At 37.9% G+C, this 26,501-nt stretch overlaps 1 protein-coding gene across 1 annotated transcript in view; it reads right to left on the bottom strand.

The window, feature by feature from the left end:
- The window catches only part of LOC134283966 (uncharacterized), a 38,927-nt gene extending 13,424 nt beyond the window's left edge, over positions 1–25,503 (bottom strand). Inside the window, exons 1-2 of the mRNA XM_062857215.1 lie at positions 25,487–25,503; positions 9,801–10,196 (exon numbers count right to left, since the gene is read on the bottom strand). Of these exons, the coding sequence (XP_062713199.1) occupies positions 9,801–10,196; positions 25,487–25,503 (413 nt within the window). The remainder of the gene's footprint in view (positions 1–9,800; positions 10,197–25,486) is intronic.
- Between the last annotated feature and the right edge of the window lie 998 nt (positions 25,504–26,501).

The raw sequence follows: 26,501 nt of genomic DNA, 5'->3' as shown, positions 1-26,501 counted from the left end.
CTTGAGACAGACAAAAGGTTATTTTTTGTTACGCTGTGTTATTTTTAAGTCGAATAGTCAAAGATGTTCTTGGATTTACAAAAAAAGCATTGCTAAAAGAATTTCTGTGGGCATTGTATGAGCATATTCTACTGTAATTCCAGGTGCAATTCCTAGAAAAATTCCAACAAGAATCTGCAAAGAAATTTCAAGAGCAGTTCCTCTGGAAGGAACTGTAAAAGCGAATTTTGGAAGAACTTCGGGAGGAACTCTCTCGGAAGAATTTCAGGAGTAATTCTTGCATGTACTATAGACGGAGCTTGAATTTCAGAATAGATTCCAAGTAAAATTCCAGGAGGAACGTTAGGATGAACCTTAAGAAGTATTCCAGATGGAATTCCAGAAGAACTCTATGCGGTATTGCAAGAAGAATTCCGTGAGCAACTGCAGGTGAACTTCGTTGATTAATTCTTATAGAATTATTAGAAGGTATTCCTAGAGTTGAAAAATTCAAAAGAAATTCTAGGAGAAGTTCCAGGACGAGTTTCAAAGAAACTTCAGAAGAAATTCCGAGAGAAACTTCAGGACAAATTCCAGGTGCAACTCCAAGTGCAATTCCAAGCTGAATTCCAAGAAAATTTCTAGAAGGAAAACTAAGATTAATTTCAGGAAGAACTGCAAAGAAATTCCCGGGAGAAATTCTAAGAGAAATTCAAGAAGCAATTCGATGGGGTTTTCCAGGAGTAATTCTTGCAGAAATTTCTCTGGGAATTGTCACAAGAATTTCTCGAGGAATTTCTAGAAATTTCTCGAGAAATGTCCTCGTACCCAAGTAAGGAAATCCCTAAAGTTAAGTATATGACCTTAACACTATTGTTATGGAGGATATGAAGCATATGGGAGCTGAATTTTTCGTGAATCGGTGAACGATTCACGAAAAATTCTTGCTCAAACGTTGGATTGTGTTACGGGTATAAATATTTGTTACAATTATAAGACAGAATAAATGTTTAATGTGTTATAAGATTATTATTCGTTCGTTCTTTGTGTTGTATGTTTCATTTTAACTTATATATATTCCCATACTTTTAATGCACATTTATAGGGTTCTGGAAAAATAGAGGCCCATGAAATGCAATCCCACTTTGATTGCCGACTTTCAGGCTATTTCGGGCAGCGGTCAAGTACTAGAGATGTAAACCTTCCCCTGCCACGGACTTCAAGTTGTTAAGCTCAAGTATCGAACCCTGAAACGGGATGCCCAATTAGGATTAGTTTTCCTAGACACAAATAAGCTATGTAAACAGAATAAATACTGTTAACAAAAATAGAATCAGCCAAACAAAACACTGTTCCAGGATTGACTGATGGACCAAAACCAATAAATGAAACCTCGTCATACTGTGTTCGTAAATTGTTATTCTTTTGAGGATAACTGGCCACTTTTATGTTTTGTGTTGTAAATGTGAATTCGTGTAGTTATATTTTAATGTGCATTTGAAATGTTCTATTTATTTTTCGCAATGAAAAACAAAATAGAGCATTTATAGGGTTCCATCATTGTTTGTCCGTTTTCTGGCACCCAACGCGGGCCATTTATTATTAGATTTTTAGAATATTCATGTAGGAATTCCTTAGGAAACTTGTAAATTTCGATATTGCAAACATGTTTCAGAAAAAAAAATCCATAAGGAAATTCTGGAGTAATTTACCAGAAGAATTCATGAGAGAAGTCCTGCAGCAATTGCCAGTGAGTTCGTGGACACATTGCTAAAGGAATATCTGAAAAAAAAAGCTGAGGCAATTTGTTGATTAATTTTGAAAACAACATGCGAAAAAAATCCCGGATCGATTCCCCCCACCGATTTTCCGAAAAAATCCGCTAAACTCTCAGAGAAAGTCCCTTGGGGATTCAAAATCTTTATGGAAATAGTCGAAAAAAATATGGAACAGTTACTGGGATGTTTTATTATATTTCTCAAAATAACTTCTAGAGAAATTTTAGAAGACTTTTTTTTCTAGGAAAAAAGGACGTATCAACATAATGAATTATAATAATTTTTAAAGGAATTCCCAGGGCGAATGATCGCGGAGAAGTTTCTGAAAGATTTTTCGAAGAAATTCTTAGAGCAATTGACAAATGATTTTCTCGGTGTATGCAGAAGTTGGGCAAGGAAATTCTAAGGATACATTTCAAGGCAAATAGCTGGCCAAATGCTTGGAGAATTTCTTGATTCAACTGCAGAAGAAATTCCAAGAAAATTTTTTGAAAGAATAGCCAATGTTTTTTTTCTGAAAAAAAAATGCCGAATGTGTCGCAGGATTTATTTATTTTTCAATTAAAAAAAGACGCAAAACCCTTTGGAGGTCTAACACAAGGAGGCACAAAACATTTTAATCTTAGCGGAAAAAATCCTAACAGAATTCTGAAAAAACTTCCGGAAGGTGTAGCCGAAGAAACTTCTTTAAAAGAAATTTCTAAAGGAATTCCAGCGGGAATCACCGAATAAACTTCTGGATGAATATCAAGAGAAATAGCTAAAGAAATTTCTGGAGAAGTCTCGAGAGTATTCCTATGTATGTGAGTAATCGTGTGTATTCTCCAGAGGACTTTGAAAAATTTCCAGTAAAATTCTGTTTTTGTAATCTTTGAAAATATGCCAAAAAGTAATTTTGTACAGATTGCTGAATTCTGGAATAATTTCAAGAAGAACTGTCGAAGGAATTGCCACATTTATTCATCAGAAGGAATTATCAAAGGAATTACTGTATGAATTGTAGAAAGTTATAATAGAAAAATGTTAGGAAAACTTACAAGAGAACCTCTAAAAAAGATTCCTGCAGGAAATGTTTGAAAAATTTATGAAAGAAATCCTTGTGGAACGTGGACCTTTTTGAGAAAATCCTAGCGGTATTCCGGGAGGAGATTCTGATCAAATTGTCAGTAAATGCATGGAGGAATGGCCGATGGAATTCCTGGAGGCATATACTTAAGGAAATACCGAAGCCTTCAAAGGATTATCTGGAGTAATTCCGATAGGAATTTCAGAAAGAAATTTTGGAGATATCTCCGGAGAAGTTGTTTAGAGAACTCCTGCAAGAATTGCCAGTGAAGTTCTTGATATTAAAAAGACATCTCAAAGATACAAAAATCTAACGAAATTGCTACAGAAATTCGTAGGATTATTTTGGAAATAATTACCGAAAAAAATTCCTGGATGAATTCCCTAAGGAGAACCAGGAAGAATTACCAAAGGAATTTCTGTAGGAATCGTCAAAAGAAATCGCAAAGAAATGTTGAAGGCCCCTAGCAGAAATTTCTGGAACAAATTCTTGCGGAAATCACTAATCCGAAGGGAAGTTTCTTAACACATTGTCAGTGAAATTAATGACAAAATCTAGGGTTTTTGTAGGGGGATTTTCAAGGGGATTTTTCGAAACAGTTTCAAAAAGAATTGCAGAATAAATTTCCGAGAAATCACCGGCGAAATTTCTGCAAAAGATGAATTTCTAGAAAAAATGTTTAGGAATTGTGAAAGCAAATATTGGAACAATTTCTCGTGCATTTCCTGGATGCATTCCCGGTTGAATTCCTAGACAAACTCATTGTGGAAATTCGGAAGAAACTCCAGGAATAATTCATGGAGAAACTTCAGAAGTAACACGCTTTTTAGGGGTATTTTTAGGAGTAGCTCCAAAATAAGTTCTGAGAGGAATTTCCAGAGGAAATCCTGGAAGAATATTGTTGAGAAATTCCCGGAGAGAACCATACAGGAGTGCACAGACATAGTCCCTGGAGATATTGGCAAATTCCTGAAGAAATTGCCGGTGAATTGCTGGATACTTAAGGGTTTACCAAAGGATATTTTGCAAAAATTTCTGGAGGAATTTCCAAACAAATTTATGAAGGTATGTCTGCATTGATTTAGAGAGGCATCTCCGTGGAATTGCTAATAAAAATTTTGTTGAATTGCAAAAGGAATTCCAGTAGAAACCTGAGTATATTGCAGGAGGAAATTCAGAGAAATTCCAAGATTATTTCCAAATGGAATTCTTAGAGGATTCTTAGAACGAATCCTAAAATAGGTTTCCAGGACGAATGCAAATAATGATTCCAAATGGATCTGCAGGAGAAATTCTATCAGAAGTTCCAGAAAAAAAAATCCAAGGCCAATCCCAAAAGAAATTCCATGAAAAGTTGCAGGAGAAATTTTTAGAGAACTTACAGTTTAAGTTCCATGGGGAATTCCAGAAGGAATTTCAAGAGAAATTTTAGGAGAAATTTCAGGGGACAACAACATGAAGTATCCCAAGATTATTCCAAGAAAAATTCCAGGACGGATCTCAAGCGGGATTCAAAGTAGAATGCGAAGGTTCCATAGAGGAATCCCAGAAAGAATTCCACGAGGAAGTAGAAAAAACTCGGAAGAGTTCCAGGAAAACTTCAAGAGAACGTTTTTTTGTTACTTTCAGAGAAATTGTCGAGGGTAATCCTTGAACAATGTCCGAATAAATATGTTTGAGGAATTCCCGAAGAAAATTCTACTGAAATGCCCACAGAAGTTCCTGCAGGAGATACCAGCGATATTCAAAGGGAAACTGTCGGCGTAATTCCTAAGATGTTCTCGAACAAATACTTGGGATATTGCCAAAAGATATTTTGGAAAAATTATGTGGAATTTCCGTAAAAGCTGAAAGAATGGCTGGATTAATTTCCAGAGATATGACCGAAGAAATTTTCGGAAAATATCATTTCCGTAGAAATGCTAATGGAAGTTTTGAAAAAATTGTAGATTCAAATCCAGGTAGAACTGCAGGAGGAATTCCAGTAGTAACTCTTGAAGAATTCTATGAGAAAGTTCAGGAAGAATCTCAAATAATATCCTCAAAGAATTCCTAAAGGATTTTCAGGAGAAATTCAAAAAGAAATTCAAAGAGGGATTTCTGTGTGAATCCCAGTGGCTACTGCAGAAGGAAATCCAGGACCGATGCCAAGAGGATTTCATAAGAAAAATTCGAGAAGGTACTCCAGGAGGAAAGCCAGGAGCAATTCAAAGAGATAGAAACTCCAAGTAAAACTGCTGGATAGATTTCAAGCGGTATTCCCAGAAATAATTCAAGAGGGATTCCAGGAAAAAATCAAAACGATTTGCTGGGAAACATTGGAATAGTAATTTCCGGAGGATGAATTTCATGGATAATTTCAGGGCAGATTCTAAGAGAATATTCAAAAGGAATGCCAAGATGATTTCCAAGAAAATTTTCTAGGCAATTTCCAGGAGAAATTTGAAGATGAATAGCAGGATGAATTCCAAGAGCAATTTCATGAGAAATTTTAAGAGATATTCAAAACAAAATTTATAAATTAATTCCAGGAAGAATTTCAAGACGATTTTCTAGGAGACCTTGCCATATAAATTCCCAGAGGAACTTCAGGAGGTACTCCAGGAAGGAATTTAGAAGGCATTCCCCGATGTTTGGAGGAGGAATTTCAAAAGGATTTTCAGGAGTTCCAAGAAGATTTCCAGAAGAAATTCTAAATAGATTTGTGGGAGAAATTTTGAGAGGGTTTCCAGCAATAAATCGAAGAGAAATTAATAAAAGAATTGCAGGCAGAATTTCAGAAGGAAGTCCAGGACGGATTTCAAAAGGAACTCCAGGAGGACTTCAGAAAGAATTACATGAAAATTCCAAAAGCAGCTGCTGAAGCAATTCCATGTCATATCCCAAGATATATTTCACGAAAAACAACGATTTTTTCAGAGACATAATAAGATCAATTTCAAGAGAATAATAAGAGATTTCAGGGAAAATTACGTGAGGAATGCCAAGAGCAACTTCCAAAGAATACCAGGAAAAACTCCAAGAGGAACTTCAGAGGAATTCCAGGAAGAATACTAGGAAGATTTCCACATCCGCGATAGATTCCAAAAGGAACTCCAGGATAATTTTGGGGAGGACTTCCAGCACGAGTTCTAGGAGAAATTGCAGGAAAACTACAAAAAAAAGTTGCAGAAGAAACTTTCAACAGGTATTTCTAGAGAAAATCCAAGATAAATTTGAAATAAATTCCAAAGAATTTCTAAGAGATATTTCAAGAGATATTTCAGGAGGAATTTTAGAAGTAAGAAGAAGGAATTTCTAGAAGTAATATCAAGAGTTCCAAAAGAATTCCCGAGAGAAAACTCAGAAGAATTCCAAGAGGATTTCCTTGAAAAGGAATTCCGAGAGGAACTGCAGGAAATCTATTGAAATCGTGAATTCAAGAAGAAGTTCGAAAAGGAACGCCTACCACGAATTCCAGAAACAAATCTATGCGAAATAGCAAACCCAAGAAAAGCTGTAGAAGAAATTCCAAGCGGTATTCTAATGGATTTTTTTAGATAAATTCCTGGAAGACCTTAACTTCAAACAGATTTCTAGGAGACATTTCAAAAGCAATTCCAAAAGAAATTTCGACTGGAATGAAACTGCCTACTACAAAAAAGAAAGAAATTCTGGAATACAAGGGAAAAAGAAATTCTAAGAGAAATTCCCGAAATTGAAAAATGCAAGAAGATTTCATGGAGAAACTCCAAAGCTCAATTCTCAAAAAATATCCCTAGAAATATCCAGTGGAATGGTTGAACCAAAGGAATTTTCGGAAGTATTTTTGCAATATTTGGAAGAAATCTTTGTGAAACTGTTGGAGATAATGCTCAAGGTATACCCGAAGAAGTTTGATTCTAATAGGGTTAACCAGGGAAATCCCTGGAGAAATAGCCGGTAGGATTCGAGAATTAATTGCTTGCCGGTAATGAAAAGTCCCGATCATAACAAGAACCTTGTTTTGTAAAATAGTTCAAAAATGAATTCGGCTCCGTTTTGCCTGATGGCGTACGAGCCTTAAATAAACGATGAAGTAAAAAAAAAAAAACCCTGTTCAAATTCCAAAGAACGACAGCCGACTCATGGCTCATTTCAGTATTATAGTACGGTTGTCATAGTTTACAAGTTAATCTGGAAAACAGAGATACTTTCGTATGTTTTAGATCAGTGATCCTCAGCCTAATTGTCTTTGCGGGCCAAAATTGAATTTTGAAAAGAGACTGCGGGCCGCAAGTCATTCAAGAATTTATTTTCAACAATTTTCAAGATTCAACACACAATTAATTTGTTTGATTTTTTGAAAATATTGAACAAGAGCAAAAAAGTAATCAGGAGATTTTATTTCACTGTAAGAAAAATCATTAAAATCATAGGAAATTGAAAACAGGATTATCAGCACCGCAATATTTAAGTTTTGTATTTCTTGGTATTAATAATATTGAGCAAATGGAGTTTCTTACTGTAGCTTAGGGATTTACTGAAAAGTATTTCCAACCCTTTATTTAAAAAAACCTTAGAACTATGACATTTTTTGGGACTTTTCGTGGATATTGAGAAATTTCAGAATGATTTGTAGGAATTTCAGGGTTTTCGGAAGAAATTCCGAAAAACTGCCTGGAGATACTTTTTGGAAATCCATGATGATTTTTCATAAGTTTTTCTTTATAGGACGCTAATGAAGAAAAACTAACAGACATGATTTTTTGCAAGTGTGCAAGTTTTTGTAGCCGATTTGAATAAACATTTAAGAGGAATTCCCAAAAGTATTGCTAGGGGAATGAAGAGTATCTTGCCCAATCCCTGAAGTTTTTAGCGAAATTCCGAAAGTTTGGGCCCGCTTCCTTTTAAAAGAAATTGTAAAGCAAATATTCTGTTTCTTGATAGTCTCTTGGTACAAGTGCTGAATGTAAAGTATATCAAATATAAAGAATATCGAATATAAGGATTTTTTCGCCGATAAAAACAAAAGTATTTTATTTTCATTCTTGTTAAATCAATCAAATTATCAATGCCGAGTTCTGCCACCCAAAATCTATGGCAGAGAACCTATGGAATTTAGCCTAAACTCATTATTTGAGCGAAATACACCGTTTCTAACAACAGTTTCGAATATGGTTTTGTATATTTTCGAAACAAAAATTCGAAAAGTAGCCTACAGCCCGTGAAACTTTTGAAAATTCTTACTTCTTTAGAAAAACTCTCCATGTTATTGGCAAAATATTTATTCTCATGAAAGTTTTAAAATACAGTGAAATTTCTGATTTTCATTATGGAATGTATGAGTGGGCCACTTTCTAATACATTTCAAAATCAGTTCGCGGGCCGCACAAAACCTGGTCGAGGGCCGCATGCGGCCCGCGGGCCGCAGTTTGGTGACCACTGTTTTAGATAATTGAAATTCTGGAAGAAGCTGAGACTCTGGTTAAAATATTGGTATGGATTTGCGGAAAATTATCATCACCTCGCGTATTACGGGCGTAACTGATATTATTTATCTTGATCGATTTTCTCTTTAAATAATAACTTGGCAAGTCATTTTCGGTTGATTTTCTTGTTCTAGATGATCCAAGTATAGATGACTGCTTCTAAGGTATGCTAGATCGCCATTTTTTCCACCCATACTTGAAAAATAAGTATGAAATCCAACCGGCTGCGATGCGGCCATGTTTTTGAAGTCATCATCTGTTTCAGGTCAAACATTTGATTTAGGCGTAGTTTACGAGTGATATTTTTTCTTTAACAAAAAAGTTCTTTACATCCCCAATTCCGGCCTAATTTGAACACGTTTTTATTTATTGTAACATATTTCATCTAAGAGAATTAGATTTTTTCATAATTCTTATAGTATTTTCGAAAATTTTCTTTTTTGTTGTGGAAAATATTACGCGCTTTTCAAGTGTTGGTCCAGAAAAGTTTACTGTTTACAAATTTTGCTGTCAAAATGGGGTTCAACGCACAATGGGGGTCAGAGATGTTGGCTCGCTTTTTTACTGTGGGGTAGTATTTGGATGACAAGTGGCTGATGAAATCCCATTTGAGCTCCGAACTATTTACCACTACTGATGCAAAGGAGGATCTATCATACCTAAGCGAACTGTCATTTATGCTTGGCTAGATGGTAGCCCTAGTTGTCCTTCACCGAAACGCACCGAGAAACACTGATTGTATTTCTCAGAATAATCCAATGAGAAAACCGGTCATTACAAATACGCCCGTATGATACTAAACGCGAGAACTTTTATGTTGGAATACGAATCTCTCTGAAAGTTAACCGAAGAAGCAAAAACAGCGTTGTTCTGCCTTCGACCTCTTTGTTATATCCCCGTTGACGAATAACGTTCACATTTCTTTTTCCACAAAACAATAGAAGACAACAACTAGAGTTCGTCACGAATGCACATACACAAACATGAACCACTTGAATCATTCCGCTGGCACACACACTACCACAATTAGATCTCAAACAAGACACATTAGCTGGTTTGACACATACAACACAAACATCGGAACAAATATTTACAACAAACAACAAGAGAGCGAGAGAGAAAACACGAGAGAAACAGAGAGAACGATCAAGAGTGAGAGAGCATTCAGAAAAATTCGAATACAGAGTCGAATTCGAGGGTGGGAAACTTCCCAACATAAATGCGATATTCATAATCTCCGATGTTTCTCTGGTTCGAGCGAGTGTGGTGGTGGGTGGATCTGATTGAAGTTTGAATTTGTACAAGTAACATCTAATCCAATTCTATCGAATTTTCGTTTCGTGTGGTTTCGTACAAATGTGGGTTTACGTTCTAGGTAGTGGTTCGTTCAAACGAGGAAAGCTATTATGAGTACATAAGGTTGTAGTGTTGGAGGAGGATACTAAGTTGTACATGTTATATAAACAGGTTTGTACTCTTCGGTTTTACTGACAGACGGAACTTGGATTTGGTTTGTTAGTTACTTACACACAAAATGCACTATAAAATGCACCCATTTCATTTTCAATCGCTTTTCTGCCCTGCGCTGCCGCTGTTGCCGAACTGTTAGCAGAATTAGTAGCGGTAGTGGTATTGGTAGTAGCAGCGTTAGTAGTAGTAGTGGTAGAAGCGGAAGCAGCCCTACTGTCAGCCTTGTTCGTGTGCTGACGAGTCACTACGGAGGAGCAAACGGACACGGTACTGGTGGTGGTGGTGCTGGAGGTGGTGGTCCGGCCAATTGAAGTACTAGCATTGCCGGCCGCCGACGAGGTCATCGCTGCCAGTGACGATGTATTGCCGTGACTTGGCAACGGTCGTCGACCGGAGATGAGACCGAGATCGCACACGTCGCCGTCATCGTCTAGTGCGTCGTAGCAGCCGTAGCTGCGTTAGTTTTTGTACATTTTTTGGATTTCGATTGTTTTAGGTTATGTTAGTACACATTTACAAATGCACACGCGGTGAATCACACGGAAACAAAGGAAAGAAAACATAAGAGAAAAACATCGGTTAGGTCAGGTCGGCTTGCATTGATTTCGTTAGGAAAAGCAATATCTCGGTATCTACGCAATCATTTTGGGCATTGTTTCGTAAAACAACCTTATTTGGTCTCTAATACTTCAACTAGTCGATCCTAAATGGGTGGAGAATTAGAATTTTCTAGTAAAATTCATACTTCAATCGTCACTGAACGAGGGGTGTAATACCGATGGAAAATTTGCCAATCAACAAGACAAAGCAACAAAGCTAATTCTGTCAAAAAATGTATGTAACCAACTACAACGAAAACAATCAGCCCTTCTACAAATGAATCGGGCATGCATGGAAGCAAACACTCGGTAAACTGGCTTTTGACACTAGTCAAAACGAATTACGAACAAACTCAAGTCTAGCTATTGAGGGTTTTCTCAAGATGTCAATCCGGCATTTGATAAATGGTTCTGTAGTGTTGTGTGTAATGTTTATCACAAATAATTACAATATTTATAATGATGCGTTAGATATTTTGAGTGTAAAACGCTATTTTTATATTAAATCAGGCGAAACATTTCAATAGGTCCTATCTGCATTTGAGAGGCTCTCTTTGTTCACTTTCTCTTTCAATTATTGCAATGGTACACTTTTCAACTACGATTGTTTGGACCATCGTTCAATGCAAGGAGACAATCATAATACAAATAAACAGCTTAGATATTAACGAAAGAGAGGGAAACCAAAGAGAGCCTCTCTTCTGCAGATAGGACCTTTAGATATGTTTGGCCTGAAATAAGTGCGCGTATCATATGATTATTAGGTACTTCGAACATTGTGTGTCCAGTTATAGGCCCAGAAACGGTACGAACGAGAGAGGGCAGTACCAAAGTGATTATCAGTACTATTATCAACGCAAGGAAACGCGTACATGAAGGATAAAAATATATTCTCTTATCCATGGCCCCTCGTTGAACCGGCCGGACTACGAGTAACCTTTGACGGGAGACGGAGAGTAGGTGGAAGCTTAGTTTTTGCTAAACGTCTGTTCTACATGTTAGGGGTGGCTAATAGACGTCGGAGTGTCAGTGAAGAACTTTAAGCCGTTCATCAACAAGCAGCGAAAAGAAAATTATACAAGAATGACAACGACCTCAGAGGCGAAAAAATACTTGCGATTGGAAACTCAAGGCGAGGAACTGCAGATCGCACAACTTCATGCAGATCGTCAACTCAACCCACATACCCACCGATCTAGTCAGGGACCGCGAGTTCGACATCGTAGCGCTGCAGAAGGACAAGATCCATGGTGCGAATTCGATCGGATGGTGGCCGATCGACAAAGGATATGCAGGTTGAAAATCAAGGACCGATTCTTTTTCCGCAGCATAATAAAAGTGCCCAGTCTACACTTCTGAAGCACTGATGATGATCTCTGAATACTGAGGTAGTCCAAGAGGAAGAATACAGGTCAACGGTAAAGTACAGTGCCCACCAGCTGATTAACGAGAACCGCCTAGGACTCATTGTTTTCGCCGCAGCAAAGAATCTGGTTCCAAAAAATCTGTTCAATGTGGGCCACAAAGATCTGATGGATCAATGGAAGCATATTTTAGCACGAATTACATACCACTTTTACATTCTAGGCCATGTAAATAACTTTTGACAAATGAAACAGACTTTGATTATACAAATAAGGAAGTAGACAAAGCTGGGAGGTGGTATTATGATGTACTAGCAGGGTGCCTAGAAAACGTAACAGTTTATCTCATTATTATATGATTCCCCTCTCACTGCTATTTTCCAAGGAATCCCTGTAAACATAGAACTTCTTGAAGGAACCTTTAGATAAAGATTTATTTAAAAGAAAGGCACCTGGAGATTTCCAGAAAAATCCGGAGATACCTCTGAAGGAATACCGGGAGGAATCCCTGGACAAATCCACAAAAAATCATGAAGGAAACATACCTTAATGATTCTGTAGAACTCTTTGAATGAATCTGGAATATAGCAGCGTCAGGAAAATTTCTGACAGAACCCCAGAAGTAACCTTTGCAGGAACACTGAAAAAAAAACTGATAATCTAGTGTCATCAGTTTCGTACCTTTTAATTCCGCCCTATGTTGCTCATCCTTTGACAGATACGTGGATAACTGACACTGAGGAAGATTACAAGTGGTAGTCGAAATACGCGTATCTGTCAAAGGATAAGCAACATAGTGCGGAATTAAAAGGTACGAAACTGATTACACTCATTCGAAGAGGGTATTCTGCTTAGAGGATTCGAAAAGTCGGTACAAGATGATAATCTAGGATGGATCTTTGGAGAAATTTAGAACCCGAGATCCGAAGGATTCAGGGGAGAAAATCAAGGAAAATCTCTAGAGGAACAAAAGAATGGATCGAATCTTGAAAAGCATTCCTGTCGAATTCCCGGAAATATCTTCCAAGAAATCTCAGGAGGTACTCATAAAGGAATCCTTCAAAGAATCCCTTGAAGAATCCCGAATGTAATCTATGGAAAAATCCTAAGAAAAAAAGAATCTTCAAAGAAATACTGGAGATATTCCACGAAGAAATGCAAGGAGAAAAACCTGCAGGAATGCTGAGGCAGAAGGAATGCTTAGACATAATTCTAGCTAACACCTGAGAAACATCCCAGGAGGAATCAATTAATGAAATAAAAAAGAAACCCTGGAAAACTACATGAAGGAATCTTAAAAAAAACCTCAAGATGAATCCTGGATAGAATCCCGGGAAAATTCTGGCAGGAATTTATGAAGAAGTTTCTGAACGATTTTCAAGAAAAATCCTGGGCAGAAATCCGTAGAGAAAGATTGGGAGCAATGGAGGGAATGCCAGATTGAATCCATGGAGGAATTCCAGAGGGGATCCCTGGTGGAATCCTTGATGAATTCTTGGAAGGAATATGAACAGTAATATTAAAAAAAAAATCCGAAATGAAGCCCTGGATGAATACTAACATACATTTTGGAAAGAATAATGGAAAAGTTACGAGAGAAATCTACCTAGGCTCCCTGAAAAATCCCTGGTGAAAAGCCTGGATTAATACCGGAAGGATTTCAGAGATAAGTTCTTGAAAGCATTCATGAAAATTCCTGAGGAGAAATATTAAAATTAAACATCTAGGTATTCCTGGTAGAAATCCCAGGAGACTATTGACTATTGAAACTGCTCTAAATTAATAATAAAATTGAAAAATAGAAAACAAAAATATTTCCCGATTTTATCACTGCCTCTGTTTTATCACCTCAAAATTCACCAGAGGGGTGATAAAATCGGGACATTACTGTACCATGTGACTAATGACGTTAAAGTATAGCCTAGAATATGCCGAAAAACTTTGCCGGAGCCCGCAAAGTGATCCGACGCTTGTGAAAAATGTTATTCGCTTGGTAACTTAGGCCAAAAATTACGATTTTATTATTGATGTTATATAGGGTAAAAACACTAGACTTCGCCCCCCTAAAATTCTGCTCTAATCTTCGCCACTTCATACATAAAAAATGGTATTTGTATGGAGGGGGCGAAGACTAGAGCAGTGGCGAAGTCTAGTGCTTTTACCCTAACATATAACATCAATAATAAAATCGTAATTTTTGGCCTAAGTTACCAAGCGAATAACTTTTTTCACAAGCGTCGGATCACTTTGCGGTCTTGGGCAAAGTTTTTCGGCATATCCGGCTATATTTCAACGTCATTAATTAGATAGTTTTAGACAAAACATTTTAATTTATGAAAAAAATGCAAAAAAGTACGTTTTCCCATACTAAATTCCATACAAATTTCAATCCCAATGCGGAATGCGGGGAAGCAACCAATCGCTCCCAAATTTTGCACAGTTGTTTTGGACGCTTAAAGGAATCGAAAAAGTTTCATTCCAAAAAATCGACTTTGTTGACCCAGTCTAATCAGCAAGGACCTCAAGCAGAACCTATTGCAACTCCGGAAGACGATGTTAACACAGACAAGCAGACGTAACACTTGCGAAGTTTCCATCGACCACGCTTTTAACGATCATTTTAAATCTTCATAGTTGTAGCTTTCACAACTATAGGCGCACGCATCGTTTTTCTTTGCGTTTGACGTTTCACAGTGGCGCCTTCTGTTGACGATATTGCACAACGCAGTATGTTTCGTGAAACATTTCCACCAGGTGATAGTATTGTGAAGTGGGCGATGGATTTTCCTAAACATTGTTTTAGGTGTTACGTCTGCTTGTCTGTGATGTTAAGCTCACGGAAACAGAGGTGATAGCGAAAGAGCTCACCACGTCAACCCAGATCAAACCCTTCGCATTCGTGGGTAGCCCGACAAAAACGCAACTGCTTTCTCTGAAGAAGTCGCAGAAGCACGTGAGACAGTCGTCGTGGCAGGAACAACCCGGTGTGACACTCGCAAGGCCAGAAGAGTGTTAACTTGGGATAGCAGGGACGGTAGCCCAGGAGCTTGACGACCCCCCATCTGCAAGTAAGTCGCGTAGTTTCCGGCTATGAATAGGACTACTAACCCCAATTCAAGGTGTCACACGACCCGGGCCGAGGAATGAATGATCGAGGGGGTGAAAAAGATGATCGATCGTTAACGGAGCCTTACGGCGTTGATGCAGGGCTCTGGCGTGGCAGACCTTTTTCCCGTGCTACTCGTGGGATATAATATGAGCTTAAATAACCAAAACCAGAAACAAAGTAGTAGCGGTATTGGCGAGGTTTACCCCGTCGCAAGAAGTAAGTAAACTAGGTCTCCTTTTAGGAGAAGAGAAGGAAACGAAAGCATCTGTGCACGTACTGCCAGCGTAGGTAACCCCGTTTCCTCCCCGGCTAGCTTGTCGGCAGAGGTCATGAAAGGAGCGTGGTTGATGAGGGCCATCATTAAAAATAAAGATGAGATCTCTGTAAGGGGCCGTGCATGAATGACGTAGCTAGCAGTTTAGGGTGGAGGGGGAGTCTCCGATTATGCTACGAGCCATGTATTTGGTATGGGTATGTCATTTATGGACGGCCTCTAATGCAGTGCGTAGCAGGTTCATTCCATCATTGACTTTGCGTCTTCGAAGTCAAACATCAGGAATGACCTCAAGTAGGCCCCGGTGCGACTTCGTAAGTCAAGATGGCTGCCAAACAGCACCATGAGAAACTTATGGCAACTGTGGGAGCTGTAGTACCCGAAGGCCGAAGTCTACCCAGACGGAGGCCTTCGCATTTGCGGGTAGCCCTAAAAATGCGACGGGCTCGATTGTTTATGACAAGTAATCACAGAAGTGTGTGAGGCAGACAAGAAACTATCAGGCGGCGCTCACAAGGCTAGGAGGTTGTTAACCCAGAATGTCGGCAGCAATGCCGGTAAGTCGGACCACAGTCAGACGTCCCGCAAAGTAGGAAAGGGTCCCGAAAAGGCCTGCCCGTCCTATATCGAAGGGAACAGGGGGTTGTGACCATTGATATGTCCTCGGTCACCATAGGTAAGGGCAGATCAGAGGAAGAATGTCCCCTGGACCATAGTGGATCGGAAGAAGAAGAAACCGGATCTACAAGAGCATACGGGCACCTGGTGGTCCTGGTGGTCCAGGTCAAAGGTAGATCTGGAAGTCGAAGTACGCAATATTAGATGCACTCTCGCAGTTTTAGACGTACTCTTACAGGTGATCCTCGAGCTCAAGCGTGACAAAGAGCATAAGGGCGCCGCCTTCAAGGGCCTGACGGAAGAGGTGCTTCACGGGGGTATAGAGATGAGGACTCTTACAACGGAAGTGACACTGAAGGTGAAAACCAACACGAAATTACTGGTACGGAAGAGCTCGTCACGACACTGCCTGCACAGGTGGCCTTGGTACAGCTACGTTTGGCGGACGCTAACAAGTCTCTTTAAGGGGGGGGGGGGCGGGGGTAGAGCTCAGTGTGGGCTAGTCAGTATACACGGTGGGGAAGGTACTACAGAGGATCATTCTCAATAGACTGTCGAGGTACTCCGAGGTTATAAATGGTCTCTTGAGCAACCAGTTTAGCTTCCGGAAGGGGAGATCGACCATACATGCTATCTTGTCGATTTCTAAAATTACCGTGCTATCTATCCAGCGTAAAAGAAAGGGATTTCGGTACTGTGCAGCAGTGATCCTCGTCGTGAGGATTTAATAGCACCAGTTGAGCCGCTATTGTTGGAGTGCTCCTAAATTTGGGGATATCCAAGAGCCTGTACAAGGTTTTCCAAAGCAATTCTCAGTATCAAGCACTAGCAGTGATATACGACACAAAGTTGAAACAGCTTTTGTGTAATCTCGCAAGTTCCTCAAGACAAAATTCCATTTTTGAGTCCGGTGTTATTGTATACCATGTACTACGAGGTGTTGAGGTCAAAGTTTCCAGTGGGCGTGGTCATCGTCGGCTTTTCTGACGATATTGAAGAGGTGTAGTGGATGAGCTACAGGAAACTATGGAATGGTCTCACCAGAAAACAGAGTCGGATCAGCACATTGCCAAAACTGAGTCTACATGTTTATGGACGGGGTAGGAACCCTACCACGCTTTCCTGGCATGTTCTTCTGCTATGCACGGGACAAGACCTTATTTGCTGAGAGGTCAATTTGCGGTGCACGCAGTATTAGTTCTTGATATTATCCTTCGACCCAGCATCGCCATCCGCCACTGAGGAAGCTGTTAATACGTCGGCACCATACTAGCGTCCTCCTAAAAGAGCGAGTCACGAAATCCGTAGCTGCAAAACTGAACTAGCCCCTCCTCGAAGCAATGGGCCAGGGGTCCTATTTTGGACCTGTTTCGCTGTTTCATTCAATTAATAGTAGATAATCCGATGCTTTTTCAAAGTCCTTTGCAAAGTAATCCTTAAACCGATACAGGAGAACATTGACGCAACTCTCCGACGGCAGCAAGCAGGATTCTATGTAGACCATATCGTCATGCTTCGTATCATCTTGGAGCAAATCAATGAATTCTAAGAGTCTCTCTTCCTGGTGTTCTTTGATTACGAAAAAGTCGACCGTCTCAATCATGAAAACATGTGGGGAACTCTCAGACGCAAGAGCGTCCCTGAGAAAAGGATCGGCCTCATTCAAGCACAGTACGGGGCATTATCGTGCAGAGTACTGCACAACTTGTCCGAACCCATCCGGGTCGTCGCTGGAGTAAGGCAAGGATTCTACTGATTCTCATCGTAATCGACGAGCTCCTGGTAGGTGCGATTGATCGTGAACCAAATCATGGCTGTGGCAGCCCATTACCATGGGCAGCTAAATGACTTCGAACTGACAGATAACGTTGCTCTCCTAGATCAACGGCGCTCTGATATGCAGAATAAGATCCCTTATCTAGCCGATCGCTCATCGGCGGCAGGTCTTACCATTAACGTCAACAAGACCAAATCGTTGGATGTAAATACGGTCAACCCTTTCAGCTTCACGATAGTTGGGCAAACACTAGAGTTTGTCGAAAGCATCCAATATCTTGGTAGCCAAATGGCGATTGTGGAACCAATATCGACATAGGTGCATGGATCAAGAAGGCGAGGGCTGCCTTTGTAAGTTTTAGAAATGTATCAGATTAGTCAACGCACCGGCCACACTGTGGATCGGCCACACTCTACGCAGAGGCGGAAACGAAATCGTAAGCGTTAGATGCAGTCCAGGGGGTTAAGAATCCAGAAGGACAATGCAGCAGAGGCAGGCCCAGAGGATCATGGTGGCGTAGCCTCGACAAATCGACAGAAATTTGACCTGTGGCCAGTCAAGGCAATGGCGGCCAATCGCCCAGGATGGAGATCTTTCAATTCGGCCCTTTGCACCACCATGGGTGCTCGGGACTGAAACACAACAAAGTTGAGGTTTCTAACGGATGCATCATCTTGGATAACACATTGTTCTTCGAAAATTAGTTCAAAGACGATTCTTAAGTTTTTGACAAGCACACATGCTCGAGGAATGACAAACGAGTTCGCTATGTATTTCATTTTACGGAAATCATTAAAAACGATGTTCCGAAGTTAAAGTTCCCTTGACGATACATTCTGAAAACCTTGATTCTGAAAGTATTAGACCAAATCACCATGCCTATGAGATAACAAAAGGTTTTTTATAATAAATAACAATAGTCCAAGTAAAAAACGCGTTATGCATGAGTAGCTCACGTGGTGAGATTATGGTAGAAACACACATCTTATTATACAACCGTAGGGCGCTACTGTTTAAGATGCTTCCCCTGGAGCACTTTAAAAGCAATTATTGTATGATGACGCAGTCTTGGTCGATCCATTCCCCTCCAACAACCGATACCGGTGGTGTTGGCGGTGGTGGTTGATGGTTTAATGAGTTAATATCGACGAATGCGAATAATGAAATGAACGAAAGATGAAAGAAGTATGCAGGAGGTACCTAGATGGATGCCTGATGAACCACGCAAAAGAATTTAACGAGCAATTGAAAGTTTTCGGTTTTTATGACTGGCGAGCAGTAGTGGCGGCGGTGGTGGGTGGGCAGTCGCTCGGTAGTAGCTTTACAAGCAGTTGTTGTTAATTACACCGGAAAGAAAAATGTTTACACTTGGGAAGCTACGTTTACAGAGATTAACGAAGATTATGCCGTAAAGGGAACGACGTGCGCGCGATGTCAGGAATAGCTTGCAATGCTAATTTATTGCAACCGGGAGGAGGCGCACAGTGGGTTGTTTTTTTTTACATATTGCTTTTAATTAGGATATTACCGAGAGGAGGATTCATACGAAGATGCAGTCCAGGGGGTTAAAAACAGCGAAAGAACTGGCGGAGGAATGGTTGGTAGCTTTATCGCAGAGTTGCCTTGGTTAGTGTACTCTCTTACCCATCTTCGCTTTTTATGGAGTATACGCGCGAATCATAATCATATCTCTCTCATTCAAAACAATATTCATTCAACTTCTCGAGTGTTTCTGGTGTGATTTCGGTGATCGTTCTGTGCTTGCTTGTTGTTGGTATGGTCGATCAACATTGTGTTTTCTTTTTATCGGGTTTCTTCCTCCCTTTACCACAGGAAATACAGCCAAAAGTTGAGTTTTAGATTTCGGTAAATAGTTGTGGGAAAAGAAAGAATTGAAACATAAGGATAAATAAGTACATCACGAAGTCGTAACAACTAATCTTATTTAGCATTCGCGCAACATATAAGTTTATTACTAAAATGCGGAACTGAAAGTAAAATAAAAGGCTTTGGTTTGCAAGTTGAACAATCTGAAGAGCATCACAAAGAACACTGTGCAGCAAAATCGGTTTCAGAATAATAACGGCCTGAATTAACTATACCGCCGTTCGGGGCGACATTGCACAGTGGTCCACGAACCAGATTTACGAGGAAAGATACAACGCCTTCAAATGAGTTTTTAGGCAAATATGGTCTTCTACAAAGTTGTCCCTAATAATAAGGCCCTCTTTAAAATGTGCATGAAAATTAGGGTGGTCCATATTTTCAAAGAAATCGGCAACCAAACTTTTTTATTTGCATGAATAACTGTATACATTCTTCGGGAAAGTTGTAGATCTATTGATTTTGAGCAAGTTTGCCGAAGACACTATTTATGTAGCTTTAAAATTGACCGATCTAGAGGTATTTTTCTGAATAAGCTTAGGGTGGTTCAATAAAAACAGGTTTTCTGGCGTTAACTTTTTCAGTTTCGATTTTTCATCAAAGTCGCCCAAGAAACACTTGTAGAGCATTTGAAGACGCGTCGTTTCGTGCGCTGCAGATGATCGTTATCTCTGTTGGTTCAAAAGTTATAGGCATTTTTCTTAAAAAATCATAGTTTTTTAAAAAGGTGTTATGACGGGTTGGGGCAAACATAAAAAATATCTTTTGCCCGCATTCAAAAGAAGAAATGTTGTTATAAAACATATCAAAAAATTAGAGGGGTGTTATTTTTGTAACTCAAGTGAAAAATACTTGAAAAGTGCCTATTTTTTCTAGAAAATCATCAATATCTTTTGAACGGAATGACGTAGCAACATTCTCAGTGCACGAAAATGCGCGTTTTTTGAAGCTCTAAAAGTGGTTCTTCGGCGACTTTGACGAGAAATTTGAAACAAAAAAGATAAAGCAATAAAACGATTTGTTCTAGCGTCACCCTATGAAAACTATGGGAAAATGCTCCAAATTTGGTCAAAGCAGTTTAAACCCTTTATCTTTTTTGTTTCAAATTTCTCATCAAAGTTGTCTAAGGACCAGTTTTAGAGCTTTAAAAAACGCACATTTTCGTGCGCTGAGAATGTTGCTACGTCATTCCGTTCAAAAGATATTGATGATTTTCTAGAAAAAATAGGCACTTTTCAAGTATTTTTCACTTGAGTTACAAAAATAACACCCCTCTAATTTTTTTATATGTTTTATAACAACATTTCTTCTTTTGAATGCGGGCAAAAGATATTTTTTATATTTGCCCCAACCCGTCATAACACCTTTTTAAAAAACTATGATTTTTTAAGAAAAATGCCTTTTGAACCAAAAGAGATAACGATCATCTCAGCGCACGAAACGACGCGTCTTCAAATGCTCTACAAGTGTTTCTTGGGCGACTTTGATGAAAAATCGAAACTGAAGAAGTTAACGCCAGAAAACCGATTTTCTTGAACCACCCTAAGCTTGTTCAGAAAAATATCTCTAGATCGGTCAATTTTAAAGCAACATAAATAGTGTCTTCGGCAAACTTGCTCAAAATTGATAGATCTACAACTTTCCCGAAGAATGTATACAGTTATTCATGCAAATAAAAATGTTTGGTTACCAATTTCTTTGAAAATATGGACCACCCTAATTTTCATGTATATTGAAAAGAGGGCCTTATTTTTAGGAACAACTTTGTAGAAGACCATATTTGTCTAAAAAATCATTTGAAGGCGCTGCATGCATCTTTCCTCGTAAATCTGGTTCGTGGACCATTGTGCATTGGGCCTAGGGGGCACATTAGTCCATCGATCCCACGAATTCAATATAAGTCAGAGAATCCGACGGTGCCAATGTGGGCACATAAAGCTACGTTGAAATACCATACTGAAAGTATCTGGGTCTTTTTTATTTCGATCTCCGTTTGCTCCGGATAATTAGATATTCCACATAAGTTGGCTCCAACTGAAATATGGTTTTTAAAGTACCGTAATCCGGGGTCAAATAGATCACTTTAAAACAACTTTTGCGGATAACATCAGTGCCAATTCAAATATTGCAAAACGAACTTCTGTAAAACCAGTACCCTGTGGATCTCCGTGGAACCATGTGACAGAATTTTGTTCAACAAATTTAAACTTTAAGTTAAATTACTTCAAATATCTAAAAATTGGAAATGCCACTTTGGGGCGAAATTTATCAGTATAAAGGGTGATACGGTCAAAATTTGGTCACACATTTTTTTTCATAACTTAAGACTGCGTACACCAAAACAGCTGAATTTTGGAACAGTAATGCTACATTATATGTAGCTTATACCATAAAATTTTCAACAAAATCGATTGAGTATTGGTTGATATATAGATAAAACCATCGACCTACCTTTTTAAAATTTTGTACAAAGGCGCTCCATAGTAAATTTTCGGAAATTTAAGGTCAGGAAAGCACAATTTTGATTATAGAACTACCAAAACTGCTCCGATTTTTATCAAAATTTTACAGTATAGTACTATTATGAAAATATGTTCTTAGTAAAATTTTGAGCCATTTTGTATGAATACGTTCAAAGTTGTACCAGTTTGAATATGAAAAAAACTTACCGGGTGCCACTTAAGCAAATATAGCTTTGTAACGGCTGGATCAAATTGAATGAAATTTTTACACAACATTTTGATATGCATACTTCACATACAGAAAAATTTTCATTGAAATCGGTAAAGTATCTCTGGCTCTATAAATAAAACAGTAAAAATGTGTGAATCCTCTTTGCACAAAATTTTAAAATTGCAGATCTCAGGGTTCAACAATATCTCCGCAAATACTAGACCGATTTTGCTAAAAATTTTATGGTACAAGCTACATATAATATACCATTACTGATCCAAAAATCAGCTGTTTTGGTGTACGCAATCTAAAGTTATGAAAAAAAAAAGTGTGACCAAAATTTGACTTGACTTGACAAAATTTGACCACCTAAACAAATATAACTTTTTAACGGCTGGATCAAATTGAATGACATTTTTACACAACATTTTGATATGTATACTTTACATACAGAAAAATGTTCATTGAAATTGGTTCAGTATTTCTGGCTCTATAAATAAAAGAGTAAAAATGTGTTTTTATTTTTTAATCCTCTTTGTACAAAATTTTGAAATTGCAGTTTTCAGGATTCACAATATTTCCGCAAATACTAAACCGATTTTGATGAAAATTTTATGGTATAAGCTACATATAATGTACCATTACTGGTCCAAAAATCAGCTGTTTTTGTGTACGCAGTCTCAAGTTATGAAACAAATTGTGTGACCAAATTTTGACCGTATCACCCTTTACAATTAAGCATCGGTTGGGAAGGAAAATTTCCTTCTCCGCTTAATTTTGCTCTTCTAAAACCGAATAACGCGTTTAAAATCTTGCAACTAGTGAGTTTAATACTTTAAATGCAAAATTAAATTTTGAAATTTCCCCTTAAACGCCTAAAGGTAGGCAATTTAATTTGAAATAAGTGATTTCTATCACAATAAATGACTATTTCATCATAAAATGAACTTTTTATAACTTCGATTGTTTAGTAGCAATGATTTCAGCTAAATGAGAATTACATTGCAAATTCCTTTAAAAATAAGGCAAACTAACTTTTTTCAAATGAATAGAAAATCTACACTCATCTCTAGACAGCTACGAACCAGATGACGTAAAAAGTTTAGGATCATTACGACGCTTAAGAGTTCCTAGTATGGAATTACAATGTAGTACTCGAATGATCAATTTCACCCCGCTGATCAATTTGACCCCGGTTTACGGTATCTAATAAAAATGGTTTTGTACATCAAACAGCACTCTTAATTTAAATACATACAATGGATTTTACCTTATGTTCCTCTCATATCTGCATATATCCCATTTATCTCTGCTCTCAATGAAATGCAGTCTGTAAAGAAAGGACAATAGCCTCCTAAAGCCCTATCAAGATTTCTGGTGTAAACCACAAAATATAACCCATAGTGCATAAGAAGTGTATCGTGAATTTGTTGAAAATGTTTACAACAGACTTAAAAAAAATTTCATTCGACTTTTTAAGTAATTTTATTATTGGAGATACTGTATAAATATATATAATTTAAATTGGATAACTGAACACATGTTTTTAAAATTTTGCACACCTTCTAAAAAATTGAAATTGCAAAAAATATACGAAGATGTTCAAAAATTTTCAATTTGTTTGCGCTAATATATTCATTTCCTGAATGCATAAGAAGTGTATCGTGAATTTGTTGAAAATGTTTACAACAGACTTAAAAAAAATTTCATTCGACTTTTTAAGTAATTTTATTATTGGAGATACTGTATAAATATATATAATTTAAATTGGATAACTGAACACATGTTTTTAAATTTTTGCACACCTTCTAAAAAATTGAAATTGCAAAAAATGTACGAAGATGTTCGAAAATTTTCAATTTTTTTGCGCTAATATATTCATTTCCTGAATGCTCATGATATAGGCAAATAATTTTAAAATTTTAAGAAAAAAATCCACTGCATTTTAGCGCAAATCTTTAAAAATGAAAAGGCCATTTTTGAAGAACCTCTTTTCCATGCTCCTTTGTACCACGTTTTCGCAAATAAAGATTACATGGGGTTAAAAATTTGATTTTTTTAAATTGGAAATGTTTTTTAATTTATTGACGAAGTCGTAAAGAACGGAATTTTATAACCTTTTAACCTTAAGCAAAACATCAAAGCGATAAACGTTATGTGGGGTCGACCATTTAGTTAATTTTGTAAATTTTTCTATCGAAAATAAAAATTTTTAAATTCGGTGTTGATTGGTATATTGTGTGTACATAACTGCTAACAAGAATCAACATTTTCCAGATTTTTAACCGTACAATTTTTTTTTGCTACAAGTTATTGAAACACTGACAATCTTTACAATTTTGCATTTTGTGCAGATTTTTATTTTGTGAGGCGTATTCATTCAAAGTCAAACGTATTTCAAAGAACCCTAAACATTTTCTAAATTTCTTCAAGCTGTTCTAAACGTGATAATATTGTAAAGATTTCATAGAAGAACCGAAATGAAAATATCAACCCAGCTTCGAGATAGAGCATCTTGAACTACAGTCAGGTTTTTTTTACGCGGGGGATACGTACCGCCCATATAGCCGAGGCGGTAAACGCACGGGTATTCAGCATGACCATGCTGAGGGTGACGGGTTCGATTCCCGGTCGGTCCAGGATCTTTTCGTAAAGGAAATTTCCTTGACTTCCTTGGGCATAGAGTATCTTCGTGCCTGCCACACGATATACACATGCAAAATGGTCATTGGCAGAGGAAGCTCTCAGTTAATAACTGTGGAAGTGCTCATAGAACACTAAGCTGAGAAGCAGGCTTTGTCCCAATGAGGACGTTACGCCAAGAAGAGAGAGAGAGACGTACCGCGTAAAAAAAAAACTCAGTTCAAAATTCGAAAAACCGCGTAAAAAAAGTCTCACCATTTCTCGACGAATCATGCAAAAATAAGACGATGAATTTTTTTTTTGTATGGAGTTTTTATTTACGCGGCCGCGTAAATGAAAACCGCGTAAAAAAAGACCTGACTGTACTTTGCATTTTCAACCACTTTCCGATTCCCTCCTTATTTACCAATTTTTTCACTTTTTTATTATCCGTGGTTGGAAATATATAATTTTTAAATTGTTTGTCTCGCTCCTAGCTTATAACACATACTTTAGGTGATTGTCAGATAGGAACATTTTTTAATTTCGTCTGTACATTTCACCTGTTTGAAAAATGCATGAGAGTTAGCACAAAGTAAAGTTACGTGGAGAATCAAAATCGTCTCTTTGGGAGTTTATTCTGAGTAGGGATCCCAAGTAACATTTTGATGACCAAATAATCTTGTAGAAGTTTTGAGAACCGTCATAAAATCTAATTCCTTTAATTTTGGTTTTATGATGGAGTTGAGAACCTCTTCTAGTCTATTTGACTAAAAAATGTTACTTGGGATGGGAATACTCACTTGGAAAGGATTACACTTACTTCCCAGCCAACCACATATCGTAAATCATTGTGTGGAAAAAATCGTATATTTTCATATATTGAATCAGAATTGTATAACAATATGTATATTTGTTGACAATGATTGCGTAAAATCGCATTTCATGCCAAATTAAATTTCAATTGCGATTTTGTTTCATATAGTCGTCTCCGATCATAAAAGGTGCGAGATACTATCGGTAGGATCGCACAGAATCGGATAGAATCGTGAAAAAAACATACATTCTTAGTGTCAAGCTGCAAGTTCGCTAGGATCGTATATATGATTACTTTGAATCGTGGAAATCGTCGCTTCACATCGTATATGAATCTGCTAAATCGAGCTTGTTACCTAAAGGTATGATGAAAATCGGTGAAATCGTATACAACTATAACAATGGTTTATATTGATTGTTTGCGTCATACTTGCATCGTATACGAAGTGAACGAAATCCTAGAAATCGTATATACATTTTTACAGTCGCATATGATTGTTACTGCAATTTTAATAGTCGTATCTTAATCTCGGAAATCGTTAATTGTTTTGTTTACATATTTGTATGATGGAGAAAAAGAAAACATGGTTTTCATCACAAATTTGTATTTTTGTTGTTGTTGACACATTCCAACCATGGTAGCAATAAATTCAACCAAATATAAAGGCTTTCATACTATTTATATACAGCAGATGACTTACAATAAGTGATGCGTAGATTTCAACAACGATGTCAATTCCGGGCCTCTTGCACGGCACCACTTTTGATGCCACTCGATGCACAACAACAACGCTCCCACCACAAGTCTCGCACCGTATCAAGCTAGTTTTTATCGGTTTCATGCCATTCACTTTGAGCTCTCTATTTCCAACTTGGCAATACAGTATTGTTCCGATTTTATCACACCCTTTTTCAAAAATGCTTTAACATATTCTTCAAAATCTCTACGCATTTTCAATATTTTTAATGTTGCAAAACGCGCCTCCAACTTTCATCTTGAAGAAAACGAGAAATACTTGCTC

This window comes from Aedes albopictus, chromosome 3, assembly GCF_035046485.1.
Source record: "Aedes albopictus strain Foshan chromosome 3, AalbF5, whole genome shotgun sequence".
NCBI classification, from domain to species: Eukaryota; Metazoa; Arthropoda; class Insecta; order Diptera; family Culicidae; genus Aedes; species Aedes albopictus.
This window is presented reverse-complemented; position numbering and strand designations above follow the sequence as displayed.